The following is a 21,363-nucleotide window of genomic DNA, read 5'->3' as shown; positions in this document are numbered from 1 at the left end:
ATACTCGGCAGTAAGTCGGACTCGTCTCCAGTGAATGTTGGCCTCCGCCAGGGCTGCGCTTTATCACCAATCCTGTTGGGGATTTTCATGGACAGGATATCGAGCGTAGTCGAGAATATAAGAATATATGGAATAAAGAATATAGAGTAAAGAATATAGAATGAAGAATAAGAATATAAAGAGTATAGTGGAATAAAGAAGATAGAATTATAGAATAAAGAATAAAAATATGAAAGAATATATAGAATATAGACTAAAGACTAAGAATAAAGAATAAGAAAAGAATAAAGACTATAGTAATATAGAAAAAATAAAGAATATATAGAATAAAGAATATAGAATATATAGAATATAGAATAAAGAATAAGAAATATAAAGAATATATAGAATAAAGAATAAAGAATATATAGAATATAGAATAAAGAATAAAGAATAAAGAATATAGAATATAGAATAAAGAATAAAGAATAAAGAATAAAGAATATAAAGAATAAAGAATAAAGAATAAAGAATAAAGAATAAAGAATAAAGAATAAAGAATATATAGAATATAGAATAAAGAATAAAAAATAAAAAATAAAGAATAAAGACTAAAGAATATATAGAATAAAGAATATCCCGCCTCTCTGGCCTCCCGCCTCCCGCCTCCCGCCTCTCCCGCCTCTCTCGCCTCCCGCCTCCCGCCTCTCTCGCCTCTCGCCTCCCGCCTCCGCCCTCTCCCGCCTCTCTCGCCTCCCGCCTCCCGCCTCTCTCGCCTCTCGCCTCCCGCCTCCCGCCTCCCGCCTCTCGCCTCTCGCCTCCCGCCTCCCGCCTCTCCCGCCTCTCCGTCCTCCCGCCTCTGGCCTCCCTCCTCCCTCCTCCCTCCTCCCTCCTCCCTCCTCCCTCCTCCCTCCTCCCTCCTCCCTCCTCCTCCTCCCTCCTCTCCCGCCTCCCGCCTCCCGCCTCTCTCGCCTCTCGCCTCTCGCCTCTCGCATCCCGCCTCTCGCCTCTCGCCTCCGCCTCTCGCCTCTCGCCTCTCGCATCTCCCCTCCCGCCTCTCGCCTCTCGCCTCCCTCCTCCCTCCTCTCGCCTCTCTCGCCTCCCGCCTGCCGCCTGCCGCCTGCCGCCTGCCGCCTGCCGCCTGCCGCCTCCCGCCTCTCGCCTCCCCCCCTCCCCCGCCTCTCTCGCCTCCCGCTCTCGCCTCTCGCCTCTCGCCTCTCGCCTCTCGCCTCTCGCCTCTCTCGCCTCCCTCGCCTCTCGCGCCTCCCGCCTCCCGCCTCCCGCCTCCGCCTCCCGCCTCCCGCCTCCCGCCTCTCCCGCCTCCCGCCTCCCGCCTCTCCCGCCTCCCGCCTCCCGCCTCCCGCCTCCCGCCTCTCCGCCTCCCGCCTCCCGCCTCTCAAGAATAAAGAATATAAAGAATAAAGAATAAAGAATATAAAGAATAAAGAATAAAGAATAAAGCATATAGAATAAAGAATAAAAAATATAAAGAATATATAGAATAAAGAATATAGAATATAGAATAAATAATAAATAATATAGAATATATAGAATAAAGAATGAAGAATGAAGAATAAAGAATATAGAATACAAAGAATACAAAGAATATATAGAATAAAGAATATAGAATATAGAATATAGAATATATAGAATAAATAGAATATATAGAATAAATAGAATATAGTAGACTAAAGAATATAAAGAATAAAGAATAAAGAATATAAAGAATAAAGAATAAAGAATAAAGAATAAAGAATAAAGAATAAAGAATAAAGAATATGAAGAAGAGGAGCTGCAGAGTCTTGAAGAGAAAGTGAAGATGATTCACATTTCACTTCCATCTCTGAAGTTTTCATTCTCTTTCTTTTTCAATAAAGCAGAGAAGACGCCATCCCATAATGTGTGTCCGCTTCCTGTCCCTGTTTATCGTCTGCATTACAGCCGCCATCTTTGATCCACGGCTCCTAAACTGCGTCTGGTAGGACGCCAGAAGATGTTGCAGAACTGACAGGAAGCGTGCAGATGGGGGGGGTGGGTAGGACAGAGGAGGACACAGGAGGACACAGGAGGACAGAGGAGGACACAGGAGGACACAGGAGGACACAGGAGGACAGATGAGGACAAAGGAGGACACGGGACAACACAGGAGGACAGAGGAGGACAGATGAGGACACAGGAGGACACAGGAGGACACAGGAGGACAGAGGAGGACACAGGAGGACACAGGAGGACACAGGAGGACAAGGGACAACACAGGAGGACAGAGGAGGACAGATGAGGACACAGGAGGACACAGGAGGACAGATGAGGACATATGAGGACAGAGGAGGACACAGGAGGACCCAGGAGGACACAGGAGGACACAGGAGGACACAGGAGGACAGATGAGGACAAAGGAGGACACGGGACAACACAGGAGGACAGAGGAGGACAGATGAGGACACAGGAGGACACAGGAGGACACAGGAGGACAGAGGAGGACACAGGAGGACACAGGAGGACAGATCAGGACAAAGGAGGACAAGGGACAACACAGGAGGACAGAGGAGGACAGATGAGGACACAGGAGGACACAGGAGGACAGAGGAGGACAGATGAGGACACAGGAGGACAGATGAGGACAAAGGAGGACACGGGACAACACAGTAGGACAGAGGAGGACAGATGAGGACACAGGAGGACACAGGAGGACACAGGAGGACAGAGGAGGACACAGGAGGACACAGGAGGACAGAGGAGCACAGAGGAGGACAGATGAGGACAAAGGAGGTCACAGGAGGACACAGGAGGACAGAGGAGGACAAATGAGGACACAGGAGGACACAGGAGGACAGAAGAGGACAGATGAGGACACAGGAGGACACAGGAGGACAGAGGAGGACACAGGAGGACACAGGAGGACAAAGGAGGTCACAGGAGGACACAGGAGGACAGAGGAGGACAGATGAGGACACAGGAGGACACAGGAGGACAGAGGAGGACAGATGAGGACACAGGAGGACACAGGAGGACAGAGGAGCACAGAGGAGGACATATGAGGACACAGGAGCACAGAGGAGGAAACAGGAGGACACAGGAGGACACAGGAGGACACAGGAGGACAACTCTGCAGAGATTGTGCCGAGTCACGATCAGAAACATTTTCTAAATGAAGCTGGTAATCCTGTATCATGGATATAAACAATTTAATCCTCCATATAAACTGCAGGAGTGGGATTGTGTGGAGCAGCTTCACTTATCCAGAAGAACTTCTGCTGTCATAACAAATAGTTTTATTATTATTACTATACACAATGTGAATGTTCAGCCTCTTTTAGTTTTAACATGCCTTCACATTTTCTTTGCCCTGAGTGATCCTCTAAGGCTACATGCAGGTTACTGTGAGGAAGCCTGCAGGCGAGACTGAGGGCTGCCACACACTGACAGGTAACAAACTAAGAAAAACAAACTGAACAAACTCTTTGTATCAAAGATAAAACTACAATATTTAACCGTTTTAAGAAACAGGAGAAGAAGAAGAAGAAGAAGAAGAAGAAGAAGGAGAAGAAGTAGAAACAGGAGAAGAAGAAGAAGAAGAAGAAGAAGAAGAAGAAGAAGAAGAAGAAGGAGAAGAAGAAGAAGGAGGAGAAGAAGAAGGAGGAGAAGAAGTAGAAACAGGAGAAGAAGAAGAAGAAGAAGGAGAAGAAGGAGGAGAAGAAGAAGAAGAAGAAGGAGAAGAAGAAACAGGAGAAGAAGAAGGAGAAGGAGAAGAAGAAGAAACAGGAGAAGAAGAAGAAGGAGAAGAAGACAAAGAAGAAGAAACAGGAGAAGAAGAAGAAGAGGAAGAAGGAGAAGAAGAAAAAGAAGAAGAAGAAGAAGAAGTAGAAGAAGGAGAAGAAGAAGAAGAAGAAGAAGAAGAAGGAGAAGAAGAAGAAAGGAGAAGAAGAACAGGAGAAGAGAAGGAAGAAGACGAAGGGCGAAGCCATCTGAGAGAATAGAAAGAGAACCTCTCCGCACCCCTAAAGGAGTCTTCAGACTCAACAGGCTACTCCGCGCCTCCTCCCCTGGAGCGGCTCCTAGGCATCTAGAACTCCGCTCACCTTCCCCTCCTCCGCCCCATCGCCCCCTCGCCCCTCCCCTTCTCACCCCCCTTCTCCCCGAGCTCCTTCTCCCCCCGCTCCTCGCCTCCGTCTCCTCATAACTCCGTAGCCCCTCCTCCCCCCTTACAAAACAGGATAAGATAAGAAAAGAAGCAGACGAGAAGAAACAGGAGAAGAAGAAGAAGAAGAAGAAGAAGGAGAAGAACAAGAAACAGCCGGAATGGAATCCTTCACTGTTAGCCTGTTAGCTTGTCAGCCTGTTAGATCAATAGCCTGTTAGCCTGTTAGCTTGTTAGCCTGTCAGCCTGTTAGCTTGTCAGCCTGTTAGCTCTTTATCCTGTTAGCCTGTTAGGTTGTTAGCCTTGTCAGCCTGTTAACTTTTTAGCTCGTTATCCTGTTAGCCTGTTAGCTTGTTAGCCTGTCAGCCTGTTAATTTGGCAGCCTGTTAGCTTGTTATCCTGTTAGCTTGTTAGCCGGTCAGCCTGTTAACTTGTCAGCCTGTTAGCTTGTTATCATGTTAGCCTGTTAGCTTGTTAGCCTGTCAGCCTGTTAACTTGTCAGCCTGTTAGCTTGTTATCCTGTTAGCCTGTTAGCTTGTCAGCCTGTCAGCCTGTCAGCCTGTCAGCCTGTTAGCTTGTTAGCCTGTGGATATTATCTGTAGAGTTAGACTCTGCTGCAGTTTGGTCGACAGTCACAACCTTTAGAGTCTCTTAATGTTCAGAAATAGTTTTTCATTTTGCTTCACAGACTTTAATCCTCGTTCCTAACAAGTATCACAAGAAGTAAAGCGCTCTACTTCACATGTAGCCCCCAGCTTCACATTGAGAGGATAATGAAGCAAATAACTTCCACTCGATACCTCCACATTATGTCAGTGAGTCCTGCAATATTTAAAAGGTCCGTACCAACGCAACACTAACCCAAGACTTCATTACAGTCATTTATCAGAGACCGAGTGCAAACAGCATTCATCTCAAACAAACACATGTAGCTCCTAACTAGTTTCCATCCGCGGGACACTAATACTAATGCAATTAATATGCAAACAAGGTCAGAGTTCAACAACTGCTAAAATCAATCATAGATCAAAGTGCAGATATGTTTATCTGAGCCAATACAACAATGTGTGTGTGTGTGTGTGTGTGTGTGTGTGTGTGTGTGTGTGTGTGTGACTCGCAGCAGTGAGTGAAAGAGTTGTGGCGCTGCAGATTATTGCCACATAAACTCTGATAGAGAGCCATCAGACCGAAACTCAGTCTGATTGACCCATTAAGCCTCCGCAAAGTCCCGCCAGCAGGGAGCTGCAGACACACAGAAGAAGAAGAGGCAGGACGTGGCGGGGGGGGGGGTATTATACTTTGTCAGAAACACACGTGTTGAAAGTTAGTTTGTTCTTCTTAATGTCGAGGGTTAAAGCTTTCCTGTTTTATATTAAAGTGACACAACAGACATTTAAAGACGTCAGCTCTCAGACACTGCGATGCATATTCTTCACTATTAATCAGCAGGTTATTCATAACGTGATTAATACATGTGTAGCTCTGCACACACACACAGAACAGACGTGTGCTATAAGAGGCGTGCAGGGCACATCGTGTGTGTCAGGTGTGGCACCTTGGGGTGATTGACCCCCCGGGGACGAACAGCAGGTTGAAACAAAGGTTACTAATTTACTAAATATGCTGATTACTCCTCTGCGCTGATCCGGCGGTGCCGAGGAAAGCCAGTGTACATGTACCTTGGCTAAATCATATTAGCTTTGACTGTCACGCTTGAACATATAGTTCAGTAATAGCTCCCCTTTGTGATGTGGAGAGCAGCACACACACCGGGAAACACACACACAGGAATTATGAGGATGGAGGGAAAGAAGCAATAATGGGAGTCCTAATAGCACCAGCTCTGCCACATCTGGCTCACCGGGGGCTGTCGAGGTGAATAATTTAGTGTTGTGAAGAAGCCGAGGCATGGGCCTGAATGCAGAAGAATCACAGCTGTAGTGTTAGAAAACATGGCTGCTGCAGCACGTTAGAGCTGCAGAGGTGCACGTTACAGAGCTGCAGAGCTGCAAGCAATTACATGCTGCATTACAAATATGTAATTTGTGATTATTGTACGTTCTGTAGCAAACAAACATTTGTTCTTCAGTCTTTATAAAGTTCCTGAGCAGAAGCTCAACACGTCAACCAACACTTTGGATATTTCACGAGTTCATATTGTTCAGCAGCAGCTCCTGGAGAAGCTGAGCTGTCATTCAATCCTGGTTTTGATCATATTGGGGTGATGATCAGGTTATCTCGCTCCGAAACGACCATTTTAAAAGTTACATTTCCTCAAGTGTAAATTTTAAGTTAATACTTAATATATAATATAATATAATATATAATCAAAAATAACTACTACTTTCTTCATTTTAGTTATAAAGTTTGGTGCAACATGATTTCATCCAGTTTAATCATCCCAGCCTTATAATAAAGCCTGTATAATAATAATAATAATAATAATAATATAATAATAATAATACAAACAATAATATATTATAATAACGCGCAGAACGTTTTTATAATATATTATTATTATTATTATTATTATTATATAGGCTTATAATAAAGGCTTTATAATAATAATAAAATATAATAATAATAATAAAATATAATAATAATAATAATAACAATAATAATATATTATAATGACGTGCAGAACGTTTGTATAATATATTATTATTATACAGCCTTATAATAAAGCCTGTATAATAACAATAATAATATATTATAATAATAATAATATATTATAACGTGCAGAACGTTTTTATAATATATTATTATTATTATTATTATTATTATTATTATACAGCCTTATAATAAAGACTGTATTATTCTAATAATAATAATAATAATAATAATAATAATATAATAACATGCAGAACGTTTGTATAATATATTATTGTTTGAGCTTTATTACTGTATTTAATGCTGCGTAGTTTCATGTGTAACAAAGTACGCTCTGTGTTTGCACTGTGCGTGTGCAGGATGCTCTTGCTGTGCACGTCTCCACACTTTGAGTAGACATCCCATAATATAAGTGCAGTTCTCCTGCAGATTGATGTGTGAACACAGAGTAAACTGAGGATCAGACAGCAGACAGCAGCGTGTTCACTGAGTCATCAATGATGTTGCAGAAATGTTATCCTCCAGAGCGGCGCGGGGACTTAGTCCAGCTCTCCAGAACGCAGATGCTGAAGAATGACGTGAGTTAATAATTCAACATCACAGCAGAAGAATGAAACTCTGGAAGCTCCACAGGTGAGAAGACTCTCTGTGTCTTCACTGAGGAAACGTTTTTAAAAAAAAATGTGTCTTTAATAGAATCCAAACCTTCACTGCGTCACAACATTAGACCCAGAGGTAACTCCTTAAACATGTATACAAGCTGACTCCAACTGCAGCTAAAGTTTGAAGTTTGTTTGTGACGACATGTGACGTCTGAGCGGGAGAGACTGTGATGCACATGTGCAGCGTGCTGCACGGACAAACAGGAAGCTGCTTGTCTTGTGTGCTTGGAGAGAAGTTTATAGTCCAGTAAGTGGACGCCATGTTGAAGCATCCAGTTGTGAAGACACTGAGCTGACGGAGCACGATGAACACAATCACTGAACAACACTCTCGACTCTCAGCAGCGTTCAAACATGTCACACGTGGAACATTTACTATACAACAAGACTCTTACAACACTTCTGCTAATCAATCAGTTCTGCACATTAGAAGAACAAAACATCAACAAATGCAACTGTGAATCATTAACAAGTAAAACATGTGAATGATGTGGAAGAGTTCACTGTGAGGGGAAACAGAATAAAGAACCAGGACGTGTGTGAGATGTTTCCTGTGGACTCACATTGAGCTGCAGGGACTCGGTCCACTGACCGATCACTCGGTACCCCGGCCCGCTCACGTTGCTCCACTGGTACTGAAACAGGTCGTAGCGTCCGGGGGCGTCGCCGTTACGGTTAAACGTCACCGAAGTTCCAGCACTTCCTGTTAGAGACAAACCAGCTGTCAGTCAATCAATGAACACGCACACGCACACACACACACACACACACACACACACACACACACACACACACACACACTCATACACACACACACTCATACACACACACACACGCACACACACAGTGGTGAAATCTGACGTGATTTAAAAGCCCAGAATCTGGGGAGTCTGTAGAACTTTAACTTTACCTGCCGCAGGGCTTTAACTTTACCTGCCGCAGGACTTTAACTTTACCTGCCAAAGGACTTTACCTGTTGCAGGACTTTAACTTTACCTGCCGCAGGACTTTAACTTTACCTGCCGCAGGACTTTACCTGCCGCAGTACTTAACTTTACCTGCCGCAGTACTTTACCTGCTGCAGGACTTTAACTTTACCTGCCGCAGTACTTAACTTTACCTGCCGCAGTACTTTACCTGCTGCAGGACTTTAACTTTACCTGCCGCAGTACTTTACCTGCCGCAGGACTTTAACTTTACCTGCTGCAGTACTTTACCTGCCGCAGGACTTTACCTACTGCAGGACTTTAACTTTACCTTCTGCAGTACTTTAACTTTACCTGCCGCAGGACTTTAACTTTACCTGCCGCAGTACTTTACCTGCTGCAGGACTTTAACTTTACCTGCTGCAGTACTTTACCTGCTGCAGGACTTTAACTTTACCTGCCGCAGTACTTTACCTACTGCAGGACTTTAACTTTACTTGCTGCAGTACTTTACCTGCTGCAGTAGTTTACCTGCCGCAGGACTTTAACTTTACCTGCTGCAGTACTTTACCTGCTGCAGTACTTTACCTACTGCAGGACTTTAACTTTACTTGCTGCAGTACTTTACCTGCTGCAGTACTTTACCTGCCGCAGGACTTTAACTTTACCTGCTGCAGTACTTTAACTTTACCTGCTGCAGGACTTTAACTTTACCTGCTGCAGGACTTTACCTGCTGCTCTTTAAACTCATCGTGTTCCTGGATTACTGCAGTTATTTGCAGGTGAAGTTCTGCACTCAAACTTCCTTTTGAAATCCTTCAAGAAGTATCAAGGAGACTCTGAATTAAAGCACTTCGATAGATTTGCATAATAATATCAAGTTCAACTAAAAACAACCTGATCTGACCGGTTCTCCGACCAGGAGCAGCTGCAGATTCTACAAGTTGCTCGCTGAGTATCGATTGTCCTTCATCACAGAGGAGACAAAGCCTCTTCAGAAGTAACTCTGCACTAATCTGCATCTGACTCCTGAATCCAGCACACGTGTGTTTCTGATGACGCAGTTCCTGCTGATGAGGACGAAGATGAAGATGACGGTTTGCTTGGATGAGTGTACTTTAGAGGTGCTGCTGTGGAAGGATGGAGCCTGTGTGCAGGTTGTGCAGGTAGCACCGAGCTTATCATGACACTGAAGGTAGCAGAGAAAAAGCTTTTAAGCCTTTTATTGTTCCTCCTGCGCTGCTCAGATTGGTTCAGCAAACCTTTGAAAAAGTCACTTTGTGGTTAGAATAGAAGAAAAGAGCGGTTTCATATCGGAGTTCAATCAGAATTATTTTAAGGAGAAAAATGAAAACAGAAAAAACAAAAGTAAAACATGACGAGAATGTTCAATGAAGAAACTGAAGCTTCACATCTGCTTCCACATCTTCTCGTCTCTGATCCACAGCTGGCTCAATTATTAATTCCTGCCCTGGCTGCTGGAGATCAATACTGAGGTTAATAGCTACAGATCCCCCCCCCCCCCCCCCCCCCCCCCCCCCCCCCCAGATGTGTCTCTGTCGATATCTGACACATGTTGGTGCAACAATAAACAATAAAGCAGGTCAATCTTCTGTCTGTGCTGGAACATGTTTATGTCTTTCTTTCTCTATAGACATATATTCCTCAGAAGCATAATGTGTTTATGAAGAAGGTCCTGCAGGAGAGAGAGGAAGAGGAGGCACATCTGATTATTATTAAGACTAATACACAGTGAGTGAGCAGCTGACACTTTCTTTTTAAATGAGCACTCTGCAGGTTTTGCTAATTACCTGATAAAAAAATCTCTGGAGGCTGATTTCTGCAGCTCGTGCATTAAAACTATATTATATATGAATAATTATACACTCAACATTACAAGTGTAATATTCACTAAACAGTTACAGAGTTAATCATATTTTATTTCACAATTAAATGACCTGTAACATTATACTGTGTATACTTTACATATACACGTATGTATGTACAGTATGTGTTTTTATATTATATTATTGATCTGCTGCTTTTATAAACTGATGTTGCTGTTTGCTATATAATCAGTATAATCCATAATATAATATATATATATATATAATATAATCATGATGGATCATTATTAATTTGTTTAATTATGAATGCACGTTAGACGTGAGATATTAAGGTGTTAATGAGGAGACAGGACTGAATAAGTTATGTGACTCTGACATGTTGTGGAGGGAACACGCCTGTTTGTTCCCCCCCCCGCATCCCCCCCCCACTGCACACGCTCTGACCCGTCACTGCTGCAAGCTTTATAACGCTTTCATATTGTCTCCTGATGGAAGATATAAGGTCCTGAAAGATACCACAAAGGTCCTGAGAGATACCACAAAGGACCTGAAAGATACCACAAAGGTCCTGAAAGATACCAGAAAGGTCCCTGAAAGATACCTACAAAGGTCCTGAAAGATACCACAAAGGTCCTGAAAGATACCACAACGGTCCTGAAAGATACCACAGAGGTCCTGAAAGATACCTCAAAGGTCCTGAGAGATACCACAAAGGTCCTGAGAGATACCACAAAGGTCCTAAAAGATACCTCAAAAGTCCTGAAAGATCTCAAGGCATTACCACGGTTTGCACTTGGCGGCTGGAATCTGCAACCACAGTGCTTGATGCCAAATTCTACACACTGTTTCTTTATGTTTAGTTCTGTGAGAACAGGTGGAAACTGATCTCAGATCTTCAGTCAAAGGACAATGTGCAGAGAAGTTGTCAACATACAAAGACACACACACACACACACACACACAATAATAACTCTGCTTTTCATTTGCACGTCTGCTGGAGAACGAAACGTCTTGAGAGGCCAAACGCTCGTCTTACATGATTGGACGTGTGATGATGAAGGTCCACAGGCTGCCAACAGTGAACGGAGAGCAAGGTTAGAAAGAGAGAATCGCACCTGGCAGAGTCCGCCACCACCTCAATGACGCCTTCAGTTTAAGCTTCGGGGGGGGGTAAAGGTCGCGATGATGGCGAAGCCGTACCTCGCTGTACACGCGCTGCTCCAACCTCATGAGGACATGAATACACACACACACACTTTGTTCTCCAATTCCTGACGTTGGGAGTATTAATGTGTATATGGTGAGACACCTGTACAGGTCCTCAGCTCCCCAGGTCATAACTGTGAACTCATCTGAAGAAACTATAATAAGATCAATATAGTCAGGATAAGATCTTAAGATGAGTCTAATTGAACTGTTCAAATAAGATCACCTGGTTACAGCAGCGATGCACCTGTTGGACTCAAACACCAGAAGAAGAAGTTCTGATCCAGCGTTGAGCCAACGTGTATAAATGTGACTGATAATAAAGTTTAATCTTCTTCAGATCCTTCATCAGAGAAACTGTGAAAAACATCCCATAATGAACAACTGTGACTTGATTTATACTTTCAGAACTCAGATATGTTTATGTATTTATCTTTTGATAACATTTAGTCTTAATAATCTGAAGCTGAATAAATAAAGCTGTGAGATAAATGTAGAGAAGTAACAAGAGAAATATTCTGAGTGTCGAGAGGAGAAAACAGCAAGTACGTCAACACAGTACTACAGCGTGTACTTGTACTTCTGACAATCTATAAACTCTTCATCGCTTTATAATATATAAGTTAATATAATATATAATATATAAGATATATATAGTTTATTGGTGCAGTATATCGGTGCACTTCATCGATGCAGTATATCGGTGCACTTTCTGCAGTAGGACAGAACTCACCGTTAAAGCTGACGCTGCGGATGTACTTGAGCAGTTTCTTGCCTCCAGCCAGGTCCATCTCGGGGCAGATGCCGGAGTTCTCCGGACAGAAGTCTCTCTGCATGTTGTGGAGGGCGTGGGCCATGGCGTACACCGCGTCGATCACAAACTGCACCTTCCCCTCCTGCTCGTACTTAGAATCAATGCTGATCCGCTCCTGACCTGAGAGACACAGAGACGAGTCAATGTTACACAGATACACAAATAAACAGCTCTACTCACACAAATACATGTATTTCCTGAAACATCTCAACAAAACAACAACTTCTATACATTCATGTTCCGCTCAGCATGAACTGGAATAACTTTTAATAAAGTTTCAACCCAGTTCAACAAATATAAATGTATTTGGTTGTGGTTTTCAGTCATTTACGAATATAATATTATAATAAGAGAGCAAGAAAAGATAGTAGAAGAGAATAGAGCAAGAAGAGAAGAGAGGAGAAGAGAAGGGAGCAAGAAGAAGAAGAGAAGAGAAGAGAAGAGGAGAAGAGAAGAGAGCAAGAAGAAGGAGAGGAGAGGAGAAGAGAAGAGAGCAAGAAGAAGAAGAGAGTAGAATAGAAGGGAGAAAGAAGAAGAAGAGGAGAGAAGAGGAAGAGTGAGAAGGAGAAGAGACAAGAAGAAGAAGAAGAGCATAGGAGAGTAGAGAGAAGGAGCAAGAAGAAGAAGAGGAGCTAAGAGGAGGTAGATATCAAGGCGATATATAAGTAAAGATTAATAGAAGAATCAAGAAGTAATAAGATAAATATAGATAAAAGAAAAAAAAGAAGAAAGAGCAATAATGGATAGTGATAGATAATCAATGAATAATAAGATTATATAAGGGTTAAGATAGTATAAAGAATAAGCAAAAATATATTTATAAGTTATATGTATCAATAACGAACATATAATACTAAATGTATCAATAAACTAATATATAATATAATATCATAATATATATATATAATAATAATAATAATAACATTATATTATTATATATATCAATAATAATAATATTATAATACAATACTCAATAGTATTGAAAATATATAATATTTACTAAAAATGTCAATTTTAAATAATAGTGTGGTGCTGGTGCAAGATGAACCGGTCCTACAAACTTTGTTTATGGTTTGGTACGTCGAAACATCAATAATATAACGTTATCATTTTAATGTGGGTTTTCAATGAAAATGATAATGATGTAAAAGTTATCGTTAACTCTAATTTCGCAAATCATATTGTAAATTGTAGTTTCAATCATTCAATCATTTTACTACATTAGTTTGTAGAAACACCTGATATTGTATGCAAACAATCTGCACATTACTCATAACTACAGTTCTGTGGAGCGGAAACAAATCAAATCATATGTATTTATATAGCCCAATATCACACATGACACATTAGTCTCAGTGTTTACAGACTGTACAGGATACGACACTCTCTGTCCTTAGACCCTCTGTCCTCAGACCCTCTGTCCTTAGACCCTCTGTCCTCAGACCCTCTGTCCTTAGACCCTCTGTCCTTAGACCCTCTGTCTTTAGACCCTCTGTCCTCAGACCCTCTGTCCTTAGACCCTCTGTCCTCAGACCCTCTGTCCTTAGACCCTCTGTCCTTAGACCCTCTGTCCTTCCTCAGACCCTCTGTCCTCAGACCCTCTGTCCTTAGACCCTCTGTCCTCAGACCCTCTGTCCTTAGACCCTCTGTCCTCAGACCCTCTGTCCTTAGACCCTCTGTCCTTAGACCCTCTGTCCTTCCTCAGACCCTCTGTCCTCAGACCCTCTGTCCTTAGACCCTCTGTCCTTAGACCCTCTGTCCTTCCTCAGACCCTCTGTCCTCAGACCCTCTGTCCTTAGACCCTCTGTCCTTACACCCTCTGTCCTCAGACCCTCTGTCCTTAGACCCTCTGTCCTCAGACCCTCTGTCCTCAGACCCAATTTCATTAGACACTATGTCCTTAGACCCTCTGTCTTTAGACCCTCTGTCCTTAGACCCTCTGTCTTTAGACCCTCGCATCGCACAAGGAAAAACTTCCTAAAAGAAACCAACAATTAAAGGGAAAATGTTCTGAACCTCAGAGAGAGACTGAGGAGGGATCCCTCTCTCAGGACGGACAGACTGTGATAGATGCCGTGTAAAGCATAAAGCTGCAGGAAAGACTGTTATAAAGTAAAGTAAGAGACACAAGATGTAGAGCTGTGTGTGTGTGTGTGTGTGTGTGTGTTTGTGTGTGTGTGTGTGTGTGTGTGTGTGTGTGTGTGTGTGTGTGTGTGTGTGTGTGTGTGTGCTTTGGTTGAACGTGAATGTTGCAGATTTCAGAGACAGTCAAGCGTGTAGGTTTGCAGTTTGGCTGACTCACAGCATTAATGTTAATTAGCAACAGCTGATAACATCAGTCCGATAAAAGCAAGAGACTGTTGCACCTTGTCATGCACACTGACTCCACGTCTATCCAAACTTCATCCTCTGTTTGTCATAAAATAACAGCTTTGACAGTGTCAACAAACTGTTTCAAATATTAAATACGAACTCATAGACGTGTGAAACACAACTAGAAAATAAACATTTAACTGCAAGAAGCCACAGTTCAAAAGAGGAATTTCAAATATATTAGATTTTGTAATTTAATATTTTGTATGTAAAATCTCAATCTGAAAAGAAACTAATGACTGCAGCTGTGAAATAAATGTCAGAAACAGAAAGTACCGTATAATTCCCACCATGCTCAGGATAGAACAGAAACCACAGAAGTGTAATTTAAAGAGTAAATGAAAATCTAATAATTCTGACATTTTGTCTTTTTTGTGAACACAAAGTGTAAAAGTAAGACACTTTAAAATGTCCACACAGCCCCGTTCCTTCCCCACTAAAGCTCTGTGGTTCTCTCGTCTCAGCACAAAGACAAGCGCGTGCAAAGTAACGGCAGCAGTTTGCATTCATGTGCGGTCCGATAACAGGATTATGATGTCTGCTGTGTCCATCTGCCAATAACAATGGAGGATATTGGCCTTTTATTAGCAGTTGGACTTGTGCTGCCTGCTGATATGGAGCAGAAGTCTCTCGGACGCTCAGTCTGTTATAATTACTGAGCTATTTCGTATGTTCTGTTTCACCTGCTGCTGAATGAAGGTCACACCTGCTAAACCTACAAGTTTAACGATTGTGCAGAAGCTTCATGTTAAAAGGAAGAAAGAGCTCTTTTTCTTGTTGCTGGAGCTAAAGTGGAGCATTATTATGTCATTATTAGGCTATATTGATTAATATATTATATTATATCATTGATTATGGGAAGCGTTACATCACTAACAGCCTTCAAACATCGCTAACAGTCGGCTATCATCCCTAACAGTCGGCTAATGTAGCTAGTTACATTGATAACAGTTGGCTAACATTGCTAACAGTTGGCTAATATAGCTAGTTACATTGATAACAGTCGGCTATCATCCCTAACAGTCGGCTAACATCGCTAACAGTCGGCTAATATAGCTAGTTACATTAATAACAGTCGGCTATCATCCCTAACAGTCGGCTATCATCCCTAACAGTCGGCTAACATCGCTAACAGTTGGCTAATATAGCTAGTTACATTGATAACAGTCGGCTATCATCCCTAACAGTCGGTAGTCATCCCTAACAGTCGGCTAACATCGCTAATAGTCGGCTAATATAGCTAGTTACATTGATAACAGTCGGCTATCAACCCTAACAGTCGGCTATTATCCCTAACAGTCGGCTAACATCGCTAACAGTTGGCTAATATAGCTAGTTAAATTGATAACAGTCGGCTATCATCCCTAACAGTCGGCTATCATCCCTAACAGTCGGCTAACATCTCTAACAGTCGGCTAATATAGCTAGTTACATTGATAACAGTCAGCTAACAGACGGCTAACATTGCTAATAGCCTTCTTTTATCACTAATAGCCTTCTAATATCGCTAACAGACGGCTAACATTGCTAATAGGCAGCTTACAGCCTTCAAACATTGCTAAAATGTGGTCATCATCGCTGTCAGCCTTCTAACATTAATAACAACCTTCTTTTATCACTAATAGCCTTCTAAAATAGCTAACAGTTGGTGCTAGCATCGCTAACAGTCGGTTAACATCGCTAACAGACAGCTAACAGCCTTCAAACATTGCTAAAATGTGGTTATCATCGCTGTCAGCCTTTTAACATTGCTAACAACCTTCTTAAATGGCTAACAGTCAGCTTTAGCACCGCATTAAAACATCCTGATTAGAATATCCAGATAATCCCGTTTTAGCATTTCTAATATTGAAGCAGCAGCACGATGGAAATGAATAGAAATCTTATAACGAGCCTAGAAATGTTCATTTTCACAATATCTCCAGCTGTTAACCTCCTAATCACAACCTCATTTGTTTTTTACAATTTCCAAATGAGCTTAGAATAAGACCGAAGATTCTCTACTAAAGATAGTCTTCATAATAAGAAAGAAAACAAAGACGCTTCTGTGATGATTAAGTTGCATAAATATACGTGATGAGAGATGCAAATACATTCAGACAATCAGAAAGACAGCGGGGAAGATTGCAGCTCAGTGGATTTTTTGCACATATCGCTGTGACGCACAATTATTCTCGTGGTGCTTCATGAGACTGGTAGAAACATTATGCAGCAAAATGCTAATAACCAAAGCAGCTGCAGGACCTCAGCTTCCAGAAGAAGTAAAGACTTTGATATTCACACTTTAAAATAGTTTCTACTGTGTTGCTACTAGACTCTTCTATAAATCTAAATGTAATACAGGATGATTTATGCAGATGAGTCTTACTTCTGAAAGTGAATTAGTGAGTGGTACAGGGGACAGTATGCAGGAGACACACGTGCACGAGTCGGATCACAGGATGGTGTTTGGTGGCGTGCAGGAAGCAGCAGCTCATTATGATCATGTGTGCATGAGAAAGAGAGCAGCGCAGACGGCTGGGATTGTTTGATCCGCCCCATTAACTTTCTGGTGTCTCTGCCCTTTTTCTCTCAGTTGTCATTTGCTTTCATGCTCCAGTATCTTCATCGCCGCCTCGCTCTCGTGCAATCTCTTTCCTTTGTGTCTGTCTTTAACCAACAACACTGTCCTGCACTTTGCTGATGTCTTACTAGTGCTGCACACCATAGGTGCACGATCCTGTGCAATAAGTCAAAGGTGTATAATTGTATTACATATATTGCATAATATATGCAATTAGCTTTGTTATTGTGCTTTTATCTGTTTTAAAAAGAAATTCTCTTTCATTTTTATTTATAACTCAATCACTTATTTTCCTTTGTTTTATCTTTTGATGCTGAATTTTCCTTAAGTTTGTTTCTCTCTTAACGACGAACCAACACTTAGAATAACACTTTCATTTCCACTGGTTATTAAGTTAGTCACTTTATTTATTTCACAAACTATAACTAAACCTGCTGACTTTATTGATTTATCCACATGAATTAAAATACTACATTTCACCAAATTATGTAATAATTATTTTATTGATAATATAACTAATAATTAGGTGGTTACACAACTGCAATGTAAACAAGGACTGTGTGGAACTAACCAGATATTATTAATATACGTGTTGAACGTTCACTCAGACAACTTATTATGATGTTGTTATAAACATATAATAAAACTCTGCTGGATGTTTCAGTCTGAAGCGTCATGAAGATACAACCGACTTCAATGGGCTGAAAACATTCGAAAAGGGTGCAGACAGGAAGTTAAAGAACTAATTAACTTCCTTGTTGCAAACACGTGATTGATTTGAATTTGATTTGATTTGATTAGTCCACGCTCTCCACATGAAGGACGCTGTACGCGCTCTACAGAATTAACCTATATGAATGTAAGACTAGAGATACTGGGCTGCTCAGTTTCTCTCACCTGAGGATAATTTCCAAAAGCAAGTGTTTCATCTCTCCCCATGGTCTGAAGAATGACCTTGAGTTCTGCAGCATACAAACAGACCATAATACCCACTGAGCTGCTCTTCTGTAAGATCAGAAGACTTTTGGGAGAATAAATCTTTGTTAGTTGTGTTTAGTTTTTAACCAAAACTAAATATGTGAAAATGCTAATTATGCTGTGCATGCAGACAAATGAGTTGTGTTGAGTTCAGCTGGGATCTCATTAACTAACTCTGTCAACTCTCCTTCTCACTGTATCACTGAATAAACTGTGGATATGTCTTGAATAATCACAAATGAGCTGAATTATGCATGCACCCCCCCCAAACAAATCCCACTTTAACCTCTGTTCGTCTCATAAACACACAGGAGGAGACGCTTCTTCTTGCATAATAATCTGAATCAGATGAGGTGAAATATTAAAAATATTTAGAGATAAAGAGAGATAAACGTCCAGTCACTAAACTCCCACTTAAGATACAAAGTGGCTTCCTTTACTGCAAACTGTATTCTGTTACGTTTCTGAAACATTAAAGGCTGAATGTTCCTCAGTCACAAACTGAAGAAGAAGAAGCTACGTGAGTAAACTAAAGTGTGAATCCATTTCCAAACTCAAAGAGTTCTGTCCTCCCAAACAATCATTACATCAACACTGGACTGTTCTCCATGTTCAGGTCTCCCACTCATCATTAACCCTGCAGGTCCAAAGGTACATTACAGATCATTTAGCAGAAGCTCTTATCCAGAGCGACTTACAGTGAACTAACTACAGGGACAGTCTCCCATGAGCAACTGAGGGTTAAGTACCTTACTTAGGGGTACAATGCCTGGTATTGAACTCATGGCCTTCTCGTTTGGAAGGCATACCACTAGACCACTAGGCTATCACCACCCACAAACCATTACCACATGGACGTTGACTGGTACTAACATCCCTCAGCACCAGCCGCTCTTCATCGTCTTCATAATACCTCACAGATCTGTGAAGACTCGTAATGTTCAGTTATATTTCAGAGCTTGTTCAACGCCCTGAGCTCCATCGTCACATCTGACCTCAGATCACACGATGACAAAGTCACAGAACCTTTGCAGTCGCTGCTGCACGAATGTGGAGCTCTGTTGTTAAAGTTTCCTGTGGTTGGTATCTTTACTTTGGTCGTCTGCGTTTCAACGTTACTTAACTTCTTCAGGCGTTTGCTGCTAAACTCTGATGTGACATTAAAACAAACCAACTCTGCACATTACAACAACACATTTAATGATCTCCATCTTATGTGTGCATACTTATCATCACCACATTAATGCTAATCACAAAACTTAATTGAGGCTTAAATTTAATTCATTTTGTTTTGATGAATAATAAGTTCATCGGCGCTGCGATCTGCAAACAAAGATCTCTGGAGTGACTGGATTAATATTAACGTACTGCCATCAGAAATACGCTTCTTAGAAGATCATTCTTGTTGTTTGACAAATGTGTGACTATGAGGCTGGTGACCGGCAGCAGCGGACTGACGGGGATGTTTTGTGAATCTATCAGATATAAAGTCATTTGGCACGCGGGGAGCCGACTATTATGAAACGTTATATCTGCAAAATGAGTGTATCATAGTATTCAGTCAGCATGCAGTGAGCAGGAGAGAGGGCTCAATGTAATGCAGCGTCTTCTTTCCGCCCGGCGCAGTCATGCATCGTCAGTAGATTAGATTAAACCTGTATTATTCCCCTCATATAGTTTTATGTGCTGGCACATGGAGCCATGTAAATCAAGGCTGCATGGAATTTATTTGCCCCCCAATTATTGTTCTTTATTGCAAAATGTTTCCACACATGATGTTGTTATTCAGAACAGTTCGCTGCAGGAATCAGGGTAGACTTTCCACAATCTGAGGTCAGAGAAAAAGCTCCAATTAAACAGGATTAATGTGTGTTTGCTCCGCTGCGGAGGACGCCACCTACTTCATCTATACGGTGTATTTTTAGACGGCTTGTTTGCACCACAAAATGATCTGCATACATTTCTTCATGCAGAAGACAAAATACTCGCTCTCTCAGGAAGGCAGGAAGAAGCAGCTTATCCTGCAGAACCATCTCAGTTTGTTTCAGTGTTTCTCTGTTTGTTTGTTCAGTCTTTGTAAACTAAAGTGCACAAAATCCCACGAGGGCAGAAGGTTTCTGAGACACAGTAAGAGTTAAATACAGAGAAGAAGAAACACTGCAGCTCGTGTGTCTGTGCTTCAGCTGCAGATCTGTGGTGGAACAAGAAACCAGACTTTGTATTCTCAGGATGTTCCCACCTGACCATCTGCTGACCCCGAGTCCAACACTTGATCTGAATACTGTAGGTCCTGATTCAAAACCATTAAAGCTTCTGGAGGACGGAGAGAAATCGGATTATACATAAGAGCCGAATGGAAAATCAGTTCAGTGCCGAAAATTCGTCTCCGAAGAGCGAGAAGCACGAGAAGCACGAGAAGCAACAGGCACTAAATGTAGTCATCTAGTAGATGGGCAGGTCGACGGGCAGGTAGGCGGGCAGGTAGGCGGGCAGGTAGACGGGGAAGTAGACGGGCAGGTAGACAATCAGGTAGACGGGCAGGTAGTAAGGCAGGGAGATGGGCAGGTAGACGGGCAGGTCGACGGGCAGGTAGGCGAGCAGGTAGACGGGCAGGTAGACGATCAGGTAGACGGGCAGGTAGTAAGGCAGGTAGACGGGCAGGTAGACGGGCCGGTAGACGGGCAGGTAGTAAGGCAGGTAGACGGGCAGGTAGACGGGCAGGTAGTAAGGCAGGTAGACGGGCAGGTAGACGGGCAGGTAGACGGGCAGGTAGTAAGGCAGGTAGATGGGCAGGTAGAAGAGCAAGTAGACGGGCAAGGTAGTAAGGCAGGTAGATGGGCAGGTAGACGGGCCGGTAGATGGGCAGGTAGATGGGCAGGTAGACGGGCAGGTAGAAGGGCAGGTAGACGGGTAGGTAGTAAGGCAGGTAGACAGGCAGGTAGACGGGGAGGTAGACGGGCAGGTAGACGATCAGGTAGACGGGCAGGTAGTAAGGCAGGTAGACGGGCAGGTAGACGGGGAGGTAGACGGGCAGGTAGACGATCAGGTAGACGGGCAGGTAGTAAGGCAGGTAGACGGGCAGGTAGATGGGCCGGTAGATGGGCAGGTAGTAAGGCAGGTAGACGGGCAGGTAGACGGGCAGGTAGACAGGCAGGTAGAATGGCAGGTAGACGGGTAGGTAGTAAGGCAGGGAGACGGGCAGGTAGACGGGCAGGTCGACGGGCAGGTAGGCGGGCAGGTATACGTATATATTATATATATACGTAT

The 21,363-nt window shown here is 42.6% G+C and overlaps 1 protein-coding gene across 2 annotated transcripts in view; it reads right to left on the bottom strand.

The window, feature by feature from the left end:
- Positions 1-21,363, bottom strand: part of LOC115008819 (metabotropic glutamate receptor 7-like) — a 172,038-nt gene that overhangs the window by 53,019 nt on the left and 97,656 nt on the right. For both annotated transcript variants that reach the window (XM_029432663.1, XM_029432662.1), the window contains exons 5-6: positions 12,102-12,302; positions 7,953-8,092 (exon numbers count right to left, since the gene is read on the bottom strand). In XM_029432663.1, the coding sequence (XP_029288523.1) occupies positions 7,953-8,092; positions 12,102-12,302 (341 nt within the window). The remainder of the gene's footprint in view (positions 1-7,952; positions 8,093-12,101; positions 12,303-21,363) is intronic.

Source organism: Cottoperca gobio, chromosome 5, assembly GCF_900634415.1.
Source record: "Cottoperca gobio chromosome 5, fCotGob3.1, whole genome shotgun sequence".
In the NCBI taxonomy this organism is placed as follows: domain Eukaryota; kingdom Metazoa; phylum Chordata; class Actinopteri; order Perciformes; family Bovichtidae; genus Cottoperca; species Cottoperca gobio.
This window is presented reverse-complemented; position numbering and strand designations above follow the sequence as displayed.